Below are 21,900 nucleotides of genomic sequence, written 5' to 3'. Positions count from 1 at the left end.
ATAGACAAGGTGAGGGTACAACGGCAGGTGGGGGAAATCGAGGTCAAAATGCAGGGGGTAAGGAGATGCAGATAGCAGAGGCTGGGCCTAGTCAGTCTAGAGATGGTGGTGTAGATGAGGCTGGGCCTAGTCAGGCTAGAGATGGTAGGGTAGTGGAGGCTGGGTCTAGTCAGGCTAGAGATGGTGGAGAAGCAGAGGCTGGGTCTAGTCAGGCTAGAGATGGTAGGGTAGTGGAGGCTGGGTCTAGTCAGGCTAGAGATGGTGGAGAAGCAGAGGCTGGGTCTAGTCAGGCTAGAGATGGTGGGGTAGCTGAGGCTGGGCCTAGACATGCTATGGAGGGTGGTGCAGATGATGCTGGGCCGAGTCATGCTATGGAGGGTGGTGCAGATAATGCTGGGCCGAGTCATGCTATGGAGGGTGGTGTAGCTGAGGCTGGCCCTAGTCATGCTATGGAGGGTGGTGTAGCTGAGGCTGGCCCTAGTCATGCTATGGAGGGTGGTGCAGATGATACTGCGTCTAGTCAGGTAATTCTAGTGGATGAGGAGAGTATAGTGGGGAAGTGTAAGAGATTAGGGGGGGAGGAGGAAGGTGTCAAGAGGAAAAAGAAAAAGGGTGTGGACAAAGGCACCATGGAAATGTTGCCTGTTGCTGTGGGTGAGGCCCTAACCAGAGAGAAAGGGCAGGTGGTCAGGGTGGGAGATAGAGAAGAGGAGGAAAGTGAGTCTGAGGAAGAGGATGAGGAGTTATTTTTTTCAGACTCCTCTTCAATTGGCCCGGAGCTGACATCCAGTCAACCCGAGGGGTCTAAGTACACGTTGAGAGAACTGACAAGGTTCCTGAATGAGACTAAGGGGAAAAAAGTTAATCTTGAGGCTTTTTTTCCTGATCCTAGGAAGTTTGTAAGATCAGTACAACATGCTATGAGAAATGAGGGGCATGGTGTCCTCTCACCCAGGAAACGGTTTAGGTTGAGGAAGTGGGTCACAACAGTGCGTAAAGGTTTACCTTCAGACACTGTTTAGATGTTTAATTTCTTACTGACACTGGGGCTTTTTGAGCTTTGCTATTGGTCTATTTCTCTGCTGGCTTTTCTCCCACTTCTTATGGAGACTCTTCGGGTAGGCTCGCTCAATATAAATGGCGCCAGAGATGCGGGAAAGAGGAGTGTGTTGGGTGAATATGTAAAACAAAAAAAAGTACAGGTGTTGTTTCTGCAGGAGACGCATAGTGATGTGGTGAATGAAGTTGATTGGGGGCTCTGGTGGAAAGGGGCAAGTGTGTTGAGCCATGGGACAAATCTTAGTGCAGGGGTGGCAGTCCTTTTTGCACCTGGTCTGGCTGTAAAAATTTGCTCCTCAAAGGAGGTGTGTAGGGGTAGGTTGCTTGTTGTTAAAGCAGAAATTAACAACATGTGTTTTGTCTTTATAAATGTGTATGCGCCTAACACAGGGAGAGAAAGAGGGGTTCTATTTGGGAGTCTTAGACAGGAACTCTCACAAGTAGCGCCTGAGGAGACGCTGGTGATCGGAGGTGACTGGAACTGTACAATGGATTTTACAAAAGACAGAAATGGGGAAGAGCCTCATTCAGTGTCAGTGGGAGTGTTAAGGGATATCTTTAATCAGTTTGACCTAGTGGATGTTTGGAGAACTAAACATCCAAACACAAGACAGTATACGTGGGTGAAGGTTTTTGGGGCTAGGGTGAGTGCAGCTCGACTTGATCGCTTTTACATGTCCAGGAATCAGAGCAATAGGCTGCTGGGTGCTACCATTCTCCCAGTGGGGTTTTCGGATCACCACATAACCATGGCTCGGCTGTCTATTTCACCAGGGCCCCGGCAGGCATCTTATTGGAAGTTCAATGTAAAGCTCTTACAAGATGCCACTTTTTGCTCAGGTTTCCAGACTTTTTGGGAAAGATGGGGGCAGCGAAGAGAGGAGTATGAGTCTCTGAGTCAATGGTGGGATGTGGGGAAAGTGCAAATTCGGCTTTTCTGTCAACAGTATACTGCTCTCTCATCCTCAGAGGCTAGGAGAGTATTGGGGGAACTAGAGCGGTGTATTAGTGAGATGGAGGTAGAGATGGTGGGGCAAGGCAATGTAGGCCTCCAGGCTAACTTAGCCGAATTACGTAGGGACCTGGGCAGTTTTTTCCAGGTTAAAGCAAAGGGAGCACTTGTAAGAGCTAGGTTCTCCATGCTCAAGGAGATGGATGCTCCCAGCTCCTTCTTCTTTGGTTTGGAAAGACAGAGCAGTGAATCCAAGGGTATGCATTGTCTACGGCTGTCTGATGGGCGGGTGACCTCTGTGGTGGGGGAGATGCGGGAGCGGACTGTGGAGTTTTATACTGAATTGTATAGGGCAGAAATGTGTGATCCTATGTGTGCTCAGGTCTTGTTCGCAGGACTCCCTAAGCTCTCTCGGGCACAGAGGGATGAAATGGACATTCCTCTGTTGTCACATGAACTGGCAGAGGCAGTAACCCAGATGTCCCCCGGTCGTGCACCTGGGGTCGATGGACTTCCAGTGGAATTTTACAAAAAATTCTGGGGAACAATTGGACAGGATTTATTTTGCGTGTTGCGTGAATGCGTCAGGGTAGGAGAGTTGCCGATGAGCTGCCGTCGGGCGGTTCTGACTCTCCTGCCCAAAAAAGGGGACTTGTGTGAACTTAAGAACTGGAGGCCTGTGGCATTACTCTGTGCGGACTACAAGATTTTTGCCAAGGTCCTCTCTAACAGACTGAAGTCCCATCTGGACTCTATAATACACAAGGACCAGACATATTGTGTACCGGGACGCTCAATCACGGACAACTTGTTCTTGATTAGGGACATGTTGGATTTGTCGAGAGGTTCTAATGTGAACTTTGGACTGGTCTCTTTAGATCAAGAGAAGGCTTTTGATAGAGTGGATCATGAGTATCTGTTTAATGTTATGTCTGTGTTTGGGTTTGGGAAGAGTTTTGTGACCTGTGTGAAGCTGTTGTATGCTGGGGCGTCATGTATGGTTAAGGTGGGAGGGGGGCTCAGTAGGCCAGTCTGGGTGAGACGGGGTATTAGACAAGGATGCCCTCTATCTGGGCAGCTGTACACACTAGCCATTGAGCCTTTTTTAGGACTGCTACGCAGGAGACTGCGGGGAGTGTGCTGGATAGGCATGGATGTGGTGACAGGAATAGCAGTCTCAGCATATGCAGATGATGTTTCTGTGATGGTCAGGGATGGGCAAGATATGCAGGAACTAGAGACCAGTCTGAAGGTGTACGAGGGAGCTTCATCAGCTAAGGTAAACTGGGGCAAGAGCAAAGCTCTGTTATGTGGGGCATGGGGGGATAGGGCTCCTCCTCTGCTTCCAGGGGGTTTGCAGTGGGGTTGTGAAGGGCTTAAAGTGTTGGGGGTGTACCTGGGCTCTGAGAGGTGGGTCAGCAAGAACTGGGAGGGGCTGTCACAGGCAGTGGTGCCAAGACTGGCCAGGTGGAGGTGGCTCCTGTCCCAAGTGTCATATAGAGGGAGGGTGCTGATAATCAACAACCTGGTGGCATCTTCCTTGTGGCATAAACTGGCTGTCCTCAACCCCCCCGCCGGTCTGCTTGCAGACCTGCAACGCAAGCTGGTGGACTTCTTTTGGTCGGGACATCACTGGCTGAAGGCAGCAGTTTTGTACATGACCGTCCACGAAGGAGGACAGGGCTTGGTGGAACTGGAGAGCAGGATGGCTGCTTTCCGACTAAAGGCGGTGCAGAGACTGCTGTACCACACTGATGTTGGCTGGAGGGAACCAGCATGCGCGCTGCTGAGGAGAGCTGGCGGATTAGGGTTGGACCGGCAGCTGTTCCTCATGAAGCTGGAGAGGCTGAGTACAGCAGGTCTCTCAGAGTTTTACTCTGCGGTGCTGAGGGCCTGGCAGCTGCTAAGGCCCACACGAGAAGGGGGTGTGGAGCCTGGGCAGTGGGTGTGGGAGGAGCCTATCTTCCACAACCCAGCCATCCCTTTGAGATCGGTTCAGTCGGCCACCCTGCAGAGGCAACTGATGGCAGGAGGTTTACAAAGGCTGGGTGACCTGAGACTGCTGGGAGAGGAGGGGTGGAAAACCCTGGAGGTCTTGGCGCAACAAACAGGAGTAACGTCTCTTAGGCTGCTGGAAAGATTCCTGGAGGAGGTCCAGGAGGCACTGTCTGAGCCGGTAAGGGGGGTGTTTGAGAGGCCAAAGGGAGAGGGGCCACCAATGTTCCCGCCACTGCAGGTGACGGCAGAGACTGGAGACTGGCAAGGGGGTCTGGAGGACTTGTTAGATTTTAACACTCCGAGCCTGGGGGAGTTTGAGGGGGTGGGAGGTAAAGCCCTCTACAACCTCTGCGTTAAGGTTAGGAGCATTAGAAGCCTAACAGGAGTGAAGGCACATCAGTGGCAGGGGGTATGTGGGGCGGAGAGTATGGTGGGTTTTCGATGGAGGGCGCTCTACAAACCCCCAGTACCAAAGAGGTCAGGGGACCTCCAGTGGAGGGTTCTTCATGGAGCCCTGGCCACTAACAGCTGGTTGGCACGGGTTGATCCGGGAATTGGGCAGGGGTGTCCTTTCTGTCAAATGAAAGAAACTGTAATTCATGTGTTTTCTGTGTGCACCAGGTTAATGCCATTAATGTCTCTGTTGGAATGTCTGTGTGACAGGTTGGGGGTGGTTTTTGCTGTTGGGATGTTTATAATGGGATACAGGTATTCGAGTAAGGAGAAAGAAAAATGTGTTTTGTTGAATTTTCTGTTTGCTCAGGCAAAGTTAGCTATTTGGCTAACAAGGAGGAACAGGGTTAAAGGTGGGGGTATAACAGACCCTTTACTACTGTTTAATGGGATGGTCTCTGCGCGCCTTAGGGTTGAGTTTGAGTTCTATAAAATGATCAAATGTGTGGAGATGTTTGAGGAGATATGGTGTGTTGGGGGGGCTGTCTGTATTGCTGGGGAAGATGTTTTGGATATACGGTTGTAGGAGAGGGTTTTTGTGTATGGTGATTTGTATCATGTGGTAGAGGATATATTTTTATTTTTTATTTTAGGGGAGGTGGGGGGGGGGTGAGTTTTAAATGAATTGAGAATGTTTCAATAAAGAAAGACCAAAAGTCAAAAAAAAGTCTCTCGGTTTCTTCCTCTCTCTCTCTCTCTCTCTCTCTCTCTCTCTCTCTCTCTCTCGGTTTCTTCCTCTCGCTCTCTCTCTCTCTCTCTCTCTCTCTCTCTCTCTCTCGGTTTCTTCCTCTCTCTCACTCTCTCTCTCTCTCTCTCGGTTTCTTCCTCTCTCTCTCTATCTCTCTCTCTATCTCTCTCTCTCTCTCTCTCACTCTCTCTCTCTCTTGGTTTCTTCCTCTCTCTCTCGGTTTCTTCCTCTCTCTCTCGGTTTCTTCCTCTCTCTCTCTCGGTTTCTTCCTCTCTCTCTCTCTCTCTCTCGGTTTCTTCCTCTCTCTCTCTTTCTCTCTCTCGGTTTCTCTCTCTCTCTCTCTCGGTTTCTTCCTCTCTCTCTCTCTCTCTCTCTCTCTCTCTCTCTCGGTTTCTTCCTCTCTCTCTCTCTCGGTTTCTTCCTCTCTCTCTCTCTCTCGGTTTCTTCCTCTCTCTCTCGGTTTCTTCCTCTCTCTCTCTCGGTTTCTTCCTCTCTCTCTCGGTTTCTTCCTCTCTCTCTCTCAGTTTCTTCCTCTCTCTCTCTCTCTCGGTTTCTTCCTCTCTCTCTCTCGGTTTCTTCCTCTCTCTCTCTCGCTCTCTCTCTCTCGCTCTCTCTCTCTCGCTCTCTCTCTCGGTTTCTTCCTCTCTCTCTCTCTCTCTCTCTCGGTTTCTTCCTCTCTCTCTCTCTCTCGGTTTCTTCCTCTCTCTCTCTCGGTTTCTTCCTCTCTCTCTCTCTCTCTCTCTCTCTCTCTCGGTTTCTTCCTCTCTCTCTCTCTCTCTCTCTCTCACGGTTTCTTCCTCTCTCTCTCTCTCTCTCTCTCTCTCTCTCTCTCTCGGTTTCTTCCTCTCTCTCTCTCGGTTTCTTCCTCTCTCTCTCGGTTTCTTCCTTGGTTCCTGTCTTTCTAGTGAGGTTTTCCTAGCCACTGTTCTTCTGTATTGCTTGGTCTTCTGGGTTTTAGGATGGGTTTCTTTTTTTGTTCAAAGATTTTATTTTCTTAACAATACACATACCAACATCATTTAGTTAGTTATGCTCCAACTCTCTCCATCTTGTGCCAACATCAATTATTTGTAGTCCTAGTTCCGATAGTTGTATATTTTCTTTCTAAGAGGAACCCTGACCAGTTCACCCGACGTGCTACCTTGTCACCTGCTGTTTTGACTCTATCTTGCGCTCTTTGTCGCGCGCTCTCTAGGTTCCTGCCTTTCTAAGCACTTTTTTCCTAGCCACTGCTTTTCTGCATTGCTTGCTCTTTGGGGTTTTAGGCTGGGTTTCTGTATAAGCATTTTGTGTCGTCTGCTGATGTAAAAAGGGCTTTATAAATTTGATTGATTGATTGATGGCAACACACATTCATTCTGTCTTTGTCGTGACAGGATTGTACCAGTGAGGGATGGTGGGAGGCAGACTACCCATGTGGATCTAACCATCCAGGAACCACCACATCACACAAAGCATGGTAAGCTACGATATGAAGCCCTCTCTGTAATGTAGTGAATGGCAGACCTGGAAGAGCCCTCCACAAGGGCTTTGGTTTTCATTTGGATGTAGGATTACTGTGGTGTAGCTACTCCTCCACTGGGCTGCCTGCTATCATTTCTAAATGGGTCCTGCAGTTGATCCAATAGGAGATGAATCAGGCAGGCAGGAAACCCAATTAATCCACTTCCTGGCATCAGTACTCTACTCTGTCATGGACTCGCTCTGTCCAAATAGTATTTTGCTATCTCTCAAATACTTTGAGTGTTTGATTGAGCCTGCCTTGCAGTACGAGTTGGGTGAAAATGTGCACTTTTGGGACGATTTCATTGGTGCCATTGCGCCAGGCAGGCTCAATCAAGTGCAGCTGAAGTATTTGAATAAAAAACAATACTGTTTGAACCCAGGTATGGTTTGGTCTGTGGGAGTAGAACAGAGGGCTGGTCTACTGTAGCGGTACATCAGCAATCCAGGTAGACATGAATCCCCCTGCTAGTGATGATGGATCAGACTGATACATGTCGTTTGCCTGGCTGCCTCAAAGGCTTCTCTTCCCCTGTTAGGAATCAGCTGCAGCTAGCGCTTCCCTCTTACAAGAGCCAGATAGAGCAAGGATTCAATCCAAATGGCACCCTATTCCCTATATAGTGCACTGCTTTAGACCAGAGTAGTTCTCTAAATAGGGAATAAGGTGCCATTTGCAAAGCAAGGCTCCATATTCTGCTGCTTGTGTGGCGTCTCTCCAATGACCTTGACTTTCCCTTGTTGTAGAGTGGGTCCGGAGACGTGTTCTTAAGTGTTGTGGTTACAGTATGGAGACAGGGCATTTTAAAATGGAGCTCTCTGTTAAATGAATCCCCCCGTGCTTGATTAATGGAGATTTATTACTAATGTGCTCCTGATGGAAATTCTACAAAATATACCCACGTCTCCGGCTAGTGGTCTCTTGATTTGTGTTAACTGTTTAAGAGGGTCTTACTACAGCTTTAAAAGTTGATAGTGGATCTATTTTTATTGAGGGGAAATTCAACTTATTATATTTCCAAAAGTGAGTTAATTCACTTTAATATTCTCTAATGTAATATCACAAGAGCTTGTCTAGTAGGACTCCACAGTATGCTGAGAAACCATAAACGTGTATAAATGAGAATATCATCCCTTTAGTGCTATAAGGCTCAGTCTCTCATCCCTCTCTTTGGCGCTGTGTGTTGTCTTGTTGCAGGTGGATGCGAGTGCTGCTTGCAGAATGAACCCGCTAGCTGCCCTGGGCATGGACCGTAGCAGCCTGATGAGGGAGAGCCTCTGCGTCCACGGAGGGATGGTCTACCCGGGCATCCGCACCTTGTCCGCCTCCGAAAAAGCCAGGGAGGGGGTCTCCTCATTGCCCCTGGGCTACGACCTAGTCTACAAACCTGAAGGGTTGACCTTGGACGGCAGGAAGCCTGGTAACGGTTATGTGGGTCTGTATAAGAGCTCTCCCCCTGGGTTGCAGAGGCCTGGTGGAGGAGGGGAGGGCCTGGGAATGGAGCGGCGTGTGGGGCCTGGAGATAAACCCTCTGAGCTGGGCCTCAACGGCAGCAACGGCTTCCTGCGACTGCCCTGGGCAGTAAACCCGTACGCGGACCCCGGACTGTACCCCTTCCTGGACTCCTCCAAATACGCTGCCCTCAACATGTACAAGGCCTCGTTCCTGTCCCAGCCCTCACCCTACCTGCCCCAGCACCTGGCCTATCAGTCCCTGTGTGGAGGGGCGGGGGGTAGCGCTGCTGGGGCAGAGCGCCTCTTCTACATGCCCCCGTATCCCCCGGCCCCCATCTCCTCCCCTCTGGCCCCTCCTATGAGGATCCCCATGGCCACGGTGGTCCCCAACACCCTCTCACCGATGCAGGGCCTGGGGCCCCGGATTCACCATGAGGCCTCCCCCTATGGGTCCCAGCTTCACCAGCAGCACCAAGCCCACCAGCAGTCCCAACCCCATCACCAGTCACATAGTGACAGGCAGCCCCAGTCCCAACCCCATCACCAGTCACATAGTGACAGGCAGCCCCAGTCCCAACCCCATCACCAGTCACATAGTGACAGGCAGCCCCAGTCCCAACCCCATCACCAGTCACATAGTGACAGGCAGCCCCAGTCCCAACCCCATCACCAGTCACATAGTGACAGGCAGCCCCAGTCCCAACCCCAGTCCCATAGTGACAGGCAGTCCCAGTCCCAACCCCATCACCAATCACACAGTAGAGACAGGCAGCCCCAGTCCCAACCCCAGTCCCATAGTGACAGGCAGCACAACAACAGCAGCAGTAGTAAGCTCAGCCGGACTTCCTCTAGTAAGAGCTCTGGCAGCAGCAGCATTCACAACAGTAGCAGTATTACCAGTAGTAGCAGTAGTAGTGCTGGGACTGGCATTAGCAGCAGCCTACCAGTGGACTCCACCCAAGCACTTATAATGCAGTCCCCCCGCACAGCCCCCCACCCTCCCCAGACCTCAGTCCCTCCCCCCTCTCCTCTCATAGACAACAGCACTTTGGACATCCAGAAGTCACTGTTCCGAAGCCCCCCCTGCTCCTCCACCACCACCACCTCTTCCTCCCCGTCGGTGTCCCATCCTTTCTACATGAGCAGCATGGCCTCTGAGCACCGCTCCCCGGTGCGGTCCGGCAGCAACACCCACAAAGCCAAAGAGCAGGGCAGCAGCTCAGAGCACAGGAATGTGGAGAGGAATGGGGAAAGGAAGCAGAGCCAGTCCCCTTTAAAGACTTTGTCCTCTGATAGACCAGCAGTACTACAGGCTCCTGCCAAAGACCCTGCGGACAAGCCTCTGGATCTGTCAGCCAAAATCCTGGAGTTGGAAGGCTCCCCAAACATATTCCCCCCAAAACTAGAGGTCTTGGCTAAGCTGGGCTACTCGCCCGCGGCTCGATACGGCTTACCCCCCAGCCGGGAGCTCCTCAAAGAGACCCTCTCCCCGTCAGGGGCTTCCTCCAAAACCTCTGAGAGGCCTGAGATCATTAGCACTTTACGCTCCTCCTGGGTGGTGCCCAGCCCGACCCCGGTCCACGACAGCTCCAGCTCAGACGCCAACCACAACAAAGACCCCCGCGTTATCAAACATAAAAACCTGGAGAACTTGTCTTCACAGCAGCAGCGAAGCTCTTCCTGTCCCAGGATAGGTGAGGTTGATGGGGCTGTCGCCCCCAGCCATGCCCCAGCTGTGGTAGCCCCTTCTGGGAGCCGACCGTCCTCTGCCTCCGCCTCTCCCAAGGTCAACGGTGATTGGCCAAGATCCTCCCCCAACTACTCTGAGACAGCCCCTTCTTCCAAGAGAGTGGGCAGCCATCCCTCTTCTGGGAAGCCATTGAAACCCCTCAAGAAACCAGAGGCTCAGGAGATGCCCTTCAAACCCCAGCAGCCGCCCCACTTAGACAACAGCCATCCGTCCGGCCACCCCCCTAGCCAACTCTATCTCCCCCAGAGTGACGGCTATCTGCCCCCTAGCCTAGCCTACGCTAATAGATACCTGCCCTACTCGGTCCGGGAGAGCATATCCCTACCCCACATGCCCATGCCAGGCAAAGGCCCAGTGTACCCCCACCCTGTTCTGCTGGGTAGCAGCAGCCTGTACCCACCCCGCCTGCCCCCCAAGCACGGCCTCCCGTACGGCATCCCCCCCAGCCACGGAGACTACCTGACCTTCCATGACTCCCAGGAGATGGTCCACCCCCTCATGTCCTCACCCCACACAGGCCTGGACCTCAAGACCAGCGAGCGCCTGCAGGAGCCCCGGTCCAGGCCCAAGGAGAAGATTTGGCAGCACCACGAGGACTCTGCCCCGGCCTACAAGACCCAGGCCCCAGACACTAAACACACCCGCAGGGGGGACAGAGAGACCGACAGGTCCACAGGCCTGGGCTCAAAGAGCCTCAACCACAAGCCCCTGACGGGAGCTAGAGAGGAGATAGTCTGTATCGACTTAATCCAAGACGATGGGGACAGCGACTCACCCCTGACCAAAGCTGTCTCTCCATGCGCTAAGAGAGGAGACCCTTCCAAACCTGTGGGTAGTGGGAGTATCGGGAGAAACGAGGGGAGAGAGGCAGAGCTCCAGCACATGCTCCGTACCGGCCAGGCTGTTGAACTCAGGCCAGGCCAGGCCCACAGGCAGGCAGAGCAGCAGCAACGCAGCCAGCTGTGGCTGGGCTTCCACCCTTCCTCCCTCCGTCCTGAGCCCCCCTCCCTCTCCCCCTGCCCTTTCCCCAGACATGAGGAGGACAGCCCCAGCCCTGCAGAGAGCAGCCCCATCTCTGACCTGCCAGAGGAGCAGACCCTTCGCTGTGCAAGGACTTCTGGAGACCGCACCTCTTGGAACCGTAGAGACCAATCTTTAGAGGGCCTTAAGAGCAGGGACTGTACTTTTGAGGACCCCACCTCTGTGGACCGTAGTTCTGGGGACCGCAGTTTCTGGGACCATACGCATGAGGACTGTACTTTTAAGGACCGCAGTTCTTGGGACCGTACACGTGTGGATCTTACATGTAGGGTCCGCTCTTGCGAGGACTGCACCTCCGCAGACCACTCTCCTAGGGAACGCACCTTGAACGAATCTGGGTTTAGGAATGAAAGGACCATGGACCACTACTCGGACCTGGACAAGGACATGCACACGGACACAGAGTCCCACGAGGGTGAGGAGTACGACGACCAAGGCTGCCCCAGGGCCAGGAGGTCCAGCCTGGCCAAGCGCATCGCTAACTCCTCTGGTTACGTTGGTGACCGCATCAAGTGTGTCACTACCGAGCTGTACGCCGACTCCAGCAAGCTGAGTAGAGAGCAGCGGGCACTGCAGGTAATCTCCTAGAACACATACATACCTAACCCTTTTAAAGTCATTAAAATCATCTCCTTTCCTGGTTCGTACAGCGAAGCTGTATGTGTTGGCTTTTGTTCCAACCCAGGAAAAACACACCTGATTGAAAATCTAGATTTGGGATTTGATGATAACTTTCATCTGATGTTTTAGCAGTTGGAACCACAAGGAAGGAAGACTGATAGGATGGGTATTTCTAAGATTTCAGCCAGTCAGGTTTCACTGGGCAGATCTAAAGGAGATGGTGGTCCATAGAGAGCAGTGGAGTTGGAAGTACGAAGCTCTCAGCTCTGTATCAGCCTCCCTGCCCTGCAAGCCCCGTCTCCACAAGCTCCAGTATAATTACTGTTGGCCGTTGCCTTGCCTCCCCTCTGTCTCCCTCCCTCCCTTCCGGCAATCCTCCCGCCTCCCTCACCCCCGCCCACGCTATGAGCCCGTGGAGCTGCCGTCCACTGCGGTGGTGTTTTAGTTCGCAGAGAGAGCGAGTGAACACAACACGCTGTGTGTGTGTGTGTGTGTGTGTTCCCGTGCTGCTCAGCCAGGCAGAAGCTAAGCTGCTGGCTGTGTGTGTGTGTGTGTGTGTGCCATGGCGGCCTGTCGGGCTCTTACAGCCCCGGGCTATTGTTAACCTGCAGGTGAGGCCTGGGGATGGGGGGATAGATGGTGCTGAAGGAGGGGAGAGGTAGAGCAGCCAGCCCCCTCCCTTCTCCCAGTCCCCAAAAGGCTCCTCTGTCCTCAAATTATACTCTGTTAACCTCCCCTCCCCCTCTCCCCCATCCTCCTCCCCCTAGCTCTGTTGGCTGAGCGCTGGGGTGCAGAGACAGCCTGGCTCTCTCAGCTCTGCTCTAGTGGAATCCTGGCCAAATCCCAGTCCTTCTCCGACGGTGGAGATTAGCACCCGCTAGCAGCCCAACCTCTGCTAAACCGACTCAGCCCTGCAACTAGAGCGGCTCTCGCCCCAACCCCAGCCCTATTCCCCAGCCTTATTCCCCAGCCTCATTCCTCAGCCCTATTCCCCAGCCTTATTCCCCAGCCTCATTCCCCAACCCCAGCCCTATTCCCCAGCCTTATGCCTCAGCCTCATTCCCCAACCCCAGCCTCATTCCACAACCCTAGCCTTATTCCCCAGCCTTATTCCCCAACCCCAGCCTTATTCCCCAGCCTCATTCCCCAGCCTCATTCCCCAACCCCAGCCTCATTCCCCAACCCTAGCCTTATTCCCCAGCCTCATTCCCCAACCCCAGCCTTATTCCCCAGCCTTATTCCCCAACCCCAGCCTTATTCCCCAGCCTCATTCCCCAACCCCAGCCTTATTCCCCAGCCTCATTCCCCAACCCTAGCCTTATTCCCCAGCCTTATTCCCCAGCCTCATTCCCCAATGCCAGCCTTATTCCCCAGCTTCATTCCCCAACCCCAGGCATATTCCCCAGCCTCATACCCCAACCCCAGGCTTATTCCCCAGCCTCATTCCCCAAGCCCAGCCTTATTCCCAAGCCTCATTCCCCAACCCCAGCCTCATTCCCCAACCCCAGGCTTATTCCCCAGCTTCATCCCCCAACCCCAGGCTTATTCCCCAGCCTCATTCCCCAACCCCAGGCTTATTCCCCAGCCTCATTCCCCAACACCAGCCTCATTCCCCAGTCTCATTCCCCAACCCAAGGCTTATTCCCCAGCCTCATTCCCCAACCCCAGCCTTATTCCTCAGCCTCATTCCCCAACCCCAGCCTTATTCCCCAGCCTCATTCCCCAACCCCAGCCTTATTCCTCAGCCTCATTCCCCAACCCCAGCCTTATTCCCCCGCCTCATTCCCTAACCCAAGGCTTATTCCCCAGCCTCATTCCCCAACCCCAGCCTTATTCCCCAGCCTCATTCCCCAACCCCAGCCTTATTCCTGAGCCTCATTCCCCAACCCCAGCCTCATTCCCCAACCCCAGCCTTATTCCCCAGCCTTATTCCCCAACCCCAGCCTTATTCCCCAGCCTTATTCCCCAATGCCAGGCTTATTCCCAAGCCTCATTCCCCAACCCCAGCCTCATTCCCCAACCCCAGCCTTATTCCCCAGCCTTATTCCCCAATGCTAGCCTTATTCCCCAGCTTCATTCCCCAACCCCAGGCATATTCCCCAGCCTCATACCCCAACCCCAGGCTTATTCCCAAGCCTCATTCCCCAACCCCAGCCTAATTCCCCAACCCCAGGCTTATTCCCCAGCTTCATCCCCCAACCCCAGGCTTATTCCCCAGCCTCATTCCCCAACCCCAGCCTTATTCCCCAGCCTCATTCCCCAACCCCAGCCTTATTCCCCAGCCTTATTCCCCAACCCCAGCCTTATTCCCCAGCCTCATTCCCCAACCCCAGCCTTATTCCCCCGCCTCATTCCCTAATCCCAGGCTTATTCTCCAGCCTCATTCCCCAACCCCAGCCTTATTCCCCAGCCTCATTCCCCAACCCCAGTCTTATTCCCCAGCCTCATTCCCCAACCCCAGCCTTATTCCCCAACCCCAGCCTTATTCCCCAGCCTCATTCCCCAACCCCAGTCTTATTCCCAGCCCTATTTTCCAGCCTCAGCCTTATTTCACAGCCTCAGCCCTATTCCCCAGCCTCAGCCTCTGCCTCTGCTGCCTGGTCATTGATTTACCACTGAATTAATGTTTTTTATATGGGAGCCCAACAGGGAGGTTTCTATGATGCCCAAGATTGTGTGCTCCAGTGTTCATGTCTTTCTAGATTGGCATTTGGCTGTCAGAAACCCTGTTGTATTGAATTTGATCTATAGGCTATTATAAATTGGGTGGTTTGAGCCCTGAATGCTGATTGGCTGACAGCCGTATACCACGGGTATGACAAAACATGTATTTTTACTGCTCTAATTACATTGGTAACCAGTTTATAATAGCAATTAGGCACCTCAGGGGTTTGTGAATTAGGCACCTCGGGGGTTTGTGAATTAGGCACCTCGGGGGTTTGTGGTTTATGGCCAATATACCACGGCTATACCACGGTTGCGTCGTGCATAAGAACAGCCCTTAGCTGTGGTATATTGACCATATACCACACCAGCGTGGGCCTTATTGCTTAATTCACACCTCTGTTTACCTTGCTACTCTGAATTGTTTATTAAATCAATTCATATGCATAACTGTGTGATGTTAATAGGATGGGTTTTAATATTAATGAATGTCAGTTGTTTTCTATATCACTGAAATGACAGGTGTATGACTGAAATGACTGGCCAAAAATATTGAGCACCCGTTTAATTCAATTACTTAGATGGAAGGCTTAACACAAGAGGACAGTAAATTAAGTCAACCTGCTGCTTACTGTGAGGTCAGTTCATTTACACTTCTTATTCCAAAATTTGACAAATTATTATTTTCATTTTGGTTTTTGCGGTTTCAGGAGTGTAGTAAAAGAATCAGGCTTTTCTGTCGTTGTTTTTGTGTGTTTCTGTTAGACAGCCAGTCAGGAGTAAAAGTGGACAAGGGGCATGGAGTTCTGTTACCAGACCATAACTGTTTTATCGATGTCAATGTTGTTAGCTGTTGTTGAGGTGACCTCACTGTAAAGCATGAACGGCTACAGAGAGAGTCAACAGAGTCTAAAATGGCTTCCTTTCCTTGTCCCCTCTCCTTCCTCAATCTGCACTGATCTGATCTCACAACAAGTTGACAGGTTAAGAGGCTACATACCAAACAGCTCTCCAGAGGCTGGCGTTCACCCTGTCAGCTCTTGCATCCACGTCAGTGCAGATGACGGAAAGGAGACCATAACTAAAGGGAGGAAATAAGGGAAGGAGGAAGGAAGTCACTTTGGCCTTTGGGGATGCAGACCCTTAGTAGAGGAGCAGGGAAAGAGGCCTCGTGCGGAGAGAGAGAGAAAGAAAAAGAGAGCAGCGCAGGGTCGGTCTCATGCCTGTGTGTGTGTGTGTGTGTGTCTGTAGCGTGCTATGCTGCGCTTCTCTGAGCTGGAACTGAAGGAGAAGGAGGGAGGAGGGGCGGCGGTGGACTTGGCAGACAGCCAGCGCGAGCGGAGAGAGGGGGATGGAGATGGAGGAGAGGACAGGGCGCGATGCCAAGGCCCAGCCAGAACGGGGCCAGGGGCCTCAGCCCTCACAGACGAGGCTGAGAAGGACGGTAAGAGGAACCCGGAGCACTCCACACACACACTCCTACCTACCTCAAAGAGCTGCTGCGTACTTCCTCCCTGCCTAGGGACAGCCCCAGAGCTGTAACACGGTGCAGCAGCTCGTAACCAGCGGATACGGGGAGGTAAACACATCCGCCCGACCTGCCTAGCCTCCCCCTCTCTCTCCGTTCCTCATGAGGGCTGACGGAGGGGTTTTTCTCTCTCTATTGTAACAAAACAGCCTTCATATTTAACCCTTCCCTGTCCTTCCTCCATAACAGGAGCTGCTTCGCATATGAAGCCACACCATTAGAATGCGTGGGAGAGGAATTTGGAGTCTATATTAAGGGAAGATATTTCAACACGCTGTGTGTTATAGCTCTTACGGCATATTGCACGTCATATAGCTGTTATGGCATAGTGCAGGTCATATAGCTGTTATGACATAGTGCAGGTCATATAGCTGTTATGACATAGTGCAGGTCATATAGCTGTTATGACGTAGTGCAGGTCATATAGCTGTTATGACATAGTGCAGGTCATATAGCTGTTATGACATAGTGCAGGTCATATAGCTGTTATGACATAGTGCAGGTCATATAGCTGTTATGACATAGTGCAGGTCATATAGCTGTTATGACATAGTGCAGGTCATATAGCTGTTATGACATAGTGCAGGTCATATAGCTGTTATGACATAGTGCAGGTCATATAGCTGTTATGACATAGTGCAGGTCATATAGCTGTTATGACATAGTGCAGGTCATATAGCTGTTATGACATAGTGCAGGTCATATAGCTGTTATGGCATAGTGCAGGTCAAATAGCTGTTATGACATAGTGCAGGGCATATAGCTGTTATGGCATAGTGCAGGGCATATAGCTGTTATGAAATAGTGCAGGGCATATAGCTGTTATGGCATAGTGCAGGTCATACAGATGTTATGGCATAGTGCAGGGCATATAGCTGTTATGGCATAGTGCAGGTCATATAGCTGTTATGACATAGTGCAGGTCATATAGCTGTTATGACATAGTGCAGGTCATATAGCTGTTATGACGTAGTGCAGGTCATATAGCTGTGATGACATAGTGCAGGTCATATAGCTGTTATGACATAGTGCAGGTCATATAGCTGTTATGACATAGTGCAGGTCATATAGCTGTTATGACATAGTGCAGGTCATATAGCTGTTATGACATAGTGCAGGTCATATAGCTGTTATGACATAGTGCAGGTCATATAGCTGTTATGACATAGTGCAGGTCATATAGCTGTTATGACATAGTGCAGGTCATATAGCTGTTATGACATAGTGCAGGTCATATAGCTGTTATGACATAGTGCAGGTCATATAGCTGTTATGGCATAGTGCAGGTCAAATAGCTGTTATGACATAGTGCAGGGCATATAGCTGTTATGGCATAGTGCAGGGCATATAGCTGTTATGACATAGTGCAGGGCATATAGCTGTTATGGCATAGTGCAGGGCATATAGCTGTTATGGCATAGTGCAGGTCATATAGATGTTATGGCATAGTGCAGGGCATATAGCTGTTATGACATAGTGCAGGTCATATAGCTGTTATGACATAGTGCAGGTCATATAGCTGTTATGGCATAGTGCAGGGCATATAGCTGTTATGGCATAGTGCAGGTCATATAGCTGTTATGACATAGTGCAGGGCATATAGCTGTTATGACATAGTGCAGGGCATATAGCTGTTATGACATAGTTCAGGTCATATAGCTGTTATGACATAGTGCAGGTCATATAGCTGTTATGACATAGTGCAGGGCATATAGCTGTTATGGCATATAGTTGTTATGACATAGTGCAGGTCATATAGCTGTTATGGCATATAGCTGTTGTGACATAGTGCAGGTCATATAGCTGTTATGGCATAGTGCAGGGCATATAGCTGTTATGGCATAGTGCAGGTCATATAGCTGTTATGGCATAGTGCAGGTCATACAGCTGTTATGACAGTGCAAGTCATATAGCTGTTATGACATAGTGCAGGTCATATAGCTGTTATGACATAGTGCAGGTCATATAGCTGTTATGACATAGTGTAGGTCATATAGCTGTTATGACATAGTGCAGGTCATATAGCTGTTATGGCATAGTGCAGGTCATATAGCTGTTATGACATAGTGCAGGTCATATAGCTGTTATGACATAGTGCATGGCATATAGCTGTTATGACATAGTGCAGGTCATATAGCTGTTATGGCATATAGCTGTTATGACATAGTGCAGGTCATATAGCTGTTATGACATAGTGCAGGGCATATAGCTGTTGTGGCATATAGCTGTTATGACATAGTGCAGGTCATATAGCTGTTATGACAGTGCAGGTCATATAGCTGTTATTGCATAGTGCAGGTCATATAGCTGTTATTGCATAGTGCAGGGCATATAGCTGTTATGACATAGTGCAGGTCATATAGCTGTTATGGCATAGTGCAGGGCATATAGCTGTTATGGCATAGTGCAGGTCATATAGCTGTTATGGCATAGTGCAGGTCATATAGCTGTTATGACATAGTGCAGGTCATATATCTGTTATGACATAGTGCAGGTCATATAGCTGTTATGACATAGTGCAGGTCATATAGCTGTTATGGCATAGTGCAGGTCATATAGCTGTTATGACAGTGCAAGTCATATAGCTGTTATGACATAGTGCAGGTCATATAGCTGTTATGACATAGTGCAGGTCATATAGCTGTTATGACATAGTGTAGGTCATATAGCTGTTATGGCATAGTGCAGGGCATATAGCTGTTATGACATAGTGCAGGTCATATAGCTGTTATGGCATAGTGCAGGTCATATAGCTGTTAGGGCATATAGCTGTTAGGACAAATTGCAGGGCATAAAGCTGTTATGGCATAGTGCAGGTCATATAGCTGTTAGGGCATATATCTGTTATGGCATAGTGCAGGTCTTATAGCTGTTATGACATAGTGCAGGTCATATAGCTGTTATGGCATAGCTGTTATAGCATAGTGTAGGGCATATAGCTGTTATGGCATAGCTGTTATGGCATAGTGCAGGGCGTATAGCTGTTATGGCATAGTGCAGGTCATATAGCTGTTATGGCATAGTGCAGGTCATATAGCTGTTATGACATAGTGCAGGTCATATAGCTGTTAGGGCATATAGCTGTTATGACATAGTGCAGTGCATATAGCTGTTATGGCATAGTGCAGGTCATATAGCTGTTAGGGCAAATAGCTGTTATGGCATAGTGCAGGTCATATAGCTGTTATGGCATAGCTGTTATGACATAGTGCAGGTCATATAGCTGTTATAGCATAGTGCAGGTCATATAGCTGTTATGACATAGTGCAGGTCATATAGCTGTTATGACATAGTGCAGGTCATATAGCTGTTATGACATAGTGTAGGTCATATAGCTGTTATGACATAGTGTAGGTCATATAGCTGTTATGACAGTGCAGGTCATATAGCTGTTATAGCATAGTGCAGGTCATATAGCTGTTATGACATAGTGCAGGTCATATAGCTGTTATGGCATAGTGCAGGTCATATAGCTGTTATGGCATAGTGCAGGTCATATAGCTGTTATGGCATAGTGCAGGTCATATAGCTGTTAAAGCATAGTGCAGGGCATATAGCTGTTATGACATAGTGCAGGTCATATAGCTGTTATGGCATAGTGCAGGTCATATAGCTGTTATGGCATAGTGCAGGGCATATAGCTGTTATGGCATAGTGCAGGGCATATAGCTGTTATGGCATAGTGCAGGGCATATAGCTGTTATGGCATAGTGCAGGTCATATAGCTGTTATGACATAGTGCAGGTCATATAGCTGTTATGGCATAGTGCAGGGCATATAGCTGTTATGGGTGAACTTCCTCTCTGGATGTTTTGGAAACCAGTGGACATCGCACGCAGTGGCACGCGTTGCCATGGTGAATCCCCCTTTGTGTTGCCATGGCGCAGACGCTGTCATTATGGGGTGCGCGCCGTGCCGAGCGGAGTAGCATGAGTCATATGATGCTGTTTGCCAGATGGAGAGATATTTGGGGCGCTGGCAGGACAGAACCTGGGGGGATGGGTGTGTGTCCCAGAGCAGGGCCAGTACACGGGCAGCCCTGTGAGGCAGCACAGCATGTAGCCAGGGTCTGGGCTACAGCCAGAGAAAGAGAGAGAGAGAAAGCAAGTGGAAAGATAGAAGGGGAAAAAGAAAGAGCGGGCGATGGAGAGCACCCACCCCCACCAGCTGCCTTTGATCCAAGCGGCTGCTTTAGAGCCTGGAGACATTCTCAAGGAGCCTTTTACAGCCCCGGACATGCAGAGGAGGGAGGGAGGTCTGGAAAAGTGAGAGAGGACAGAAGGAAAGAGAGAGGGCAGAGAGAAGGGGAGAGAGGGCAGAGAGAAGGGGAGAGAGGACAGAGAGAAAGAGAGAGGGCAGAGAGAAGGCGAGAGAGGACAGAGGGAAAGGGAGAGGGCAGAGAGAAGGGGAGAGAGGACAGAGGGAAAGAGAGAGGGCAGAGAGAAGGGGAGAGAGGGCAGAGAGAAGGGGAGAGAGGACAGAGGGAAAGAGGGAGGGCAGAGAGAAGGAGAGAGAGGACAGAGGGAAAGAGAGAGGGCAGAGAGAAGGTGAGAGAGAGAGCTGAAAGCAGCAGTGGGTGGGAATAGGGGGCAGAGCTGGAAGCCAGCCCGAGCTGATGTTTGAAGCTAATTTGAGCCCAGGGAGTCGGAAAGACCCAGTCGCTCGCTCTCTCGCTGCCTCTCTCTCTCTCGCTGCCTCTCTCTCTCCCTCGATGCTCTCTCTCTCGCTGCCTCTCTCTCTCTCTCGCTGCCTCTCTCTCTCTCGCTGCCTCTCTCTCTCTCGCTGCCTCTCTCTCTCCCTCGCTGCCTCTCTCTCTCTCTGCCTCTCTCTCCCTCTCTGCCTCTTTCTCCCTCTCTGCCTCTCTCTCCCTCGCTGCCATTCTCTCTCTCTCTCACTGCCATTCTCTCTCTCTCTCTCTCTCGCTGCCTCTCTCTCTCTCTCGCTGCCTCTCTCTCTCGCTGCCTCTCTCTCTCTCTCGCTGCCTCTCTTTCTCGCTGCCTCTCTCTCTGCCTCTCTCTGCCTCTCTCTCTCTGCCTTTCTCCCTCTCTCTCTCTGCCTCTCTCTCTCTCGCTGCCTCTCTCTCGCTGCCTCTCTCTCTCTCTCTCCCTCTCTCTCTCTGCTTCTCTCTCTCTCTGCCTCTCTCTCTCTGCTTCTCTCTCTCTCTCTGCCTCTCTCTCTCTCGCTGCCTCTCTCTCGCTGCCTCTCTCTCGCTGCCTCTCTCTCTGCCTCTCTCTCTCGCTGCCTCTCTCTCTCGCTGCCTCTCTCTCTCGCTGCCTCTCTCTCGCTGCCTCTCTCTCTCGCTGCCTCTCTTGCTGCCTCTGTGTGTGGGAAGAGCATTATGGGCCTCTGCCAAACATAAGGGTGGCTTCTGCCTCTCTTTCTCTCTCTCTGCCCCTCTCTCTCTCTGCCTCTCTCTCTCTCGCTGCCTCTCTTGCTGCCTCTGTGTGTGGGAAGAGCATTGTGGGCCTCGGCCAAACATAGGGGTGGTTGCTGGGCTGGTTAGTGGCTGCTGTTTGTGTGGGGAGTATTTTCTACCTCGTCTTGAGACTGGACCAGCAGTCATCATTTTAAACTGATTTAGTTTGATGAGAGTGCTGTGGTTTCTCGAGTGCTGCTCAGTGTATTTGATTATCCCCCTTCTGTGTGTGTGTGTGTGCAGGTGTGCAGCTGACGTGCCCCAACAACAGAGTGCCTGTTCTCCAGCGATGCCCACACACCGAGGGCCTCCCACCCAGAGAGAAGGAGCAGGCTGGCCCCGACCTGGAGGAGAGGAAGAGGGGGATGATGCTGGAGAAAGAGGAGAGGGTGTGTGTGCTCCCACGGGAGCGGTCTGCCAGCCTACCCACGGCCCCAGTGGAAAGGCTGGCCCAGAAGGATGCCAACCCTGGCATCATGCCCACCATGCCAGCCTCCATGCCCACCGCGGTGCCTGGCAGGAAACACGCATATGCCCTGGAACCGTGCCAGCCACTCCAGGCCGACAGCCAGGGGAAAGAGCGGGAGGAAAATGAGAGAGAAGAGGAGAAGGAGGAGACGATGGATGTTCCATCCAAAAGAGCCAGGCTAACCAACGGTAAGGGCCCTCGTCATGGATCTACACTGCTCAAAAAAATAAAGGGAACACTTAAACAACACAATGTAACTCCAAGTCAATCACACTTCTGTGAAATCAAACTGTCCACTTAGGA

The 21,900-nt window shown here is 51.2% G+C and overlaps 1 protein-coding gene and 1 long non-coding RNA gene across 6 annotated transcripts in view; both read left to right on the top strand.

The window, feature by feature from the left end:
* LOC118965242 (BCL-6 corepressor-like) overlaps nt 1-21,900 on the top strand; it is a 66,247-nt gene that overhangs the window by 10,209 nt on the left and 34,138 nt on the right. For 3 of the 4 annotated variants that reach the window (XM_036982492.1, XM_036982493.1, XM_036982491.1), the window contains exons 2-6: nt 6,527-6,609; nt 7,852-11,475; nt 14,766-14,822; nt 15,436-15,628; nt 21,372-21,785. In XM_036982492.1, coding sequence (XP_036838387.1) covers nt 6,607-6,609; nt 7,852-11,475; nt 14,766-14,822; nt 15,436-15,628; nt 21,372-21,785 — 4,291 coding nt within the window. In that variant the 5' untranslated portion in view covers nt 6,527-6,606. The remainder of the gene's footprint in view (nt 1-6,526; nt 6,610-7,851; nt 11,476-14,765; nt 14,823-15,435; nt 15,629-21,371; nt 21,786-21,900) is intronic. The other variant, XM_036982494.1, reaches the window with a different exon arrangement.
* LOC118965243 lies at nt 17,357-18,752 on the top strand. 2 transcript variants are annotated; one of them, XR_005052500.1, is made up of 3 exons: nt 17,357-17,390; nt 17,507-17,590; nt 18,601-18,623. It is a non-coding gene; the product is annotated as an uncharacterized LOC118965243 (long non-coding RNA). The 2 variants fall into 2 exon arrangements; XR_005052501.1 differs by lacking the exon at nt 18,601-18,623 and adding an exon at nt 18,713-18,752 and having other exon boundaries at nt 17,368-17,390; nt 17,507-17,562.

Source organism: Oncorhynchus mykiss, chromosome 7 (assembly GCF_013265735.2).
Source record: "Oncorhynchus mykiss isolate Arlee chromosome 7, USDA_OmykA_1.1, whole genome shotgun sequence".
Classification (NCBI taxonomy): Eukaryota; Metazoa; Chordata; class Actinopteri; order Salmoniformes; family Salmonidae; genus Oncorhynchus; species Oncorhynchus mykiss.
The sequence above is the reverse complement of the archived record's forward strand: the minus strand, read 5'-3'. Positions and strand labels throughout refer to the sequence as shown.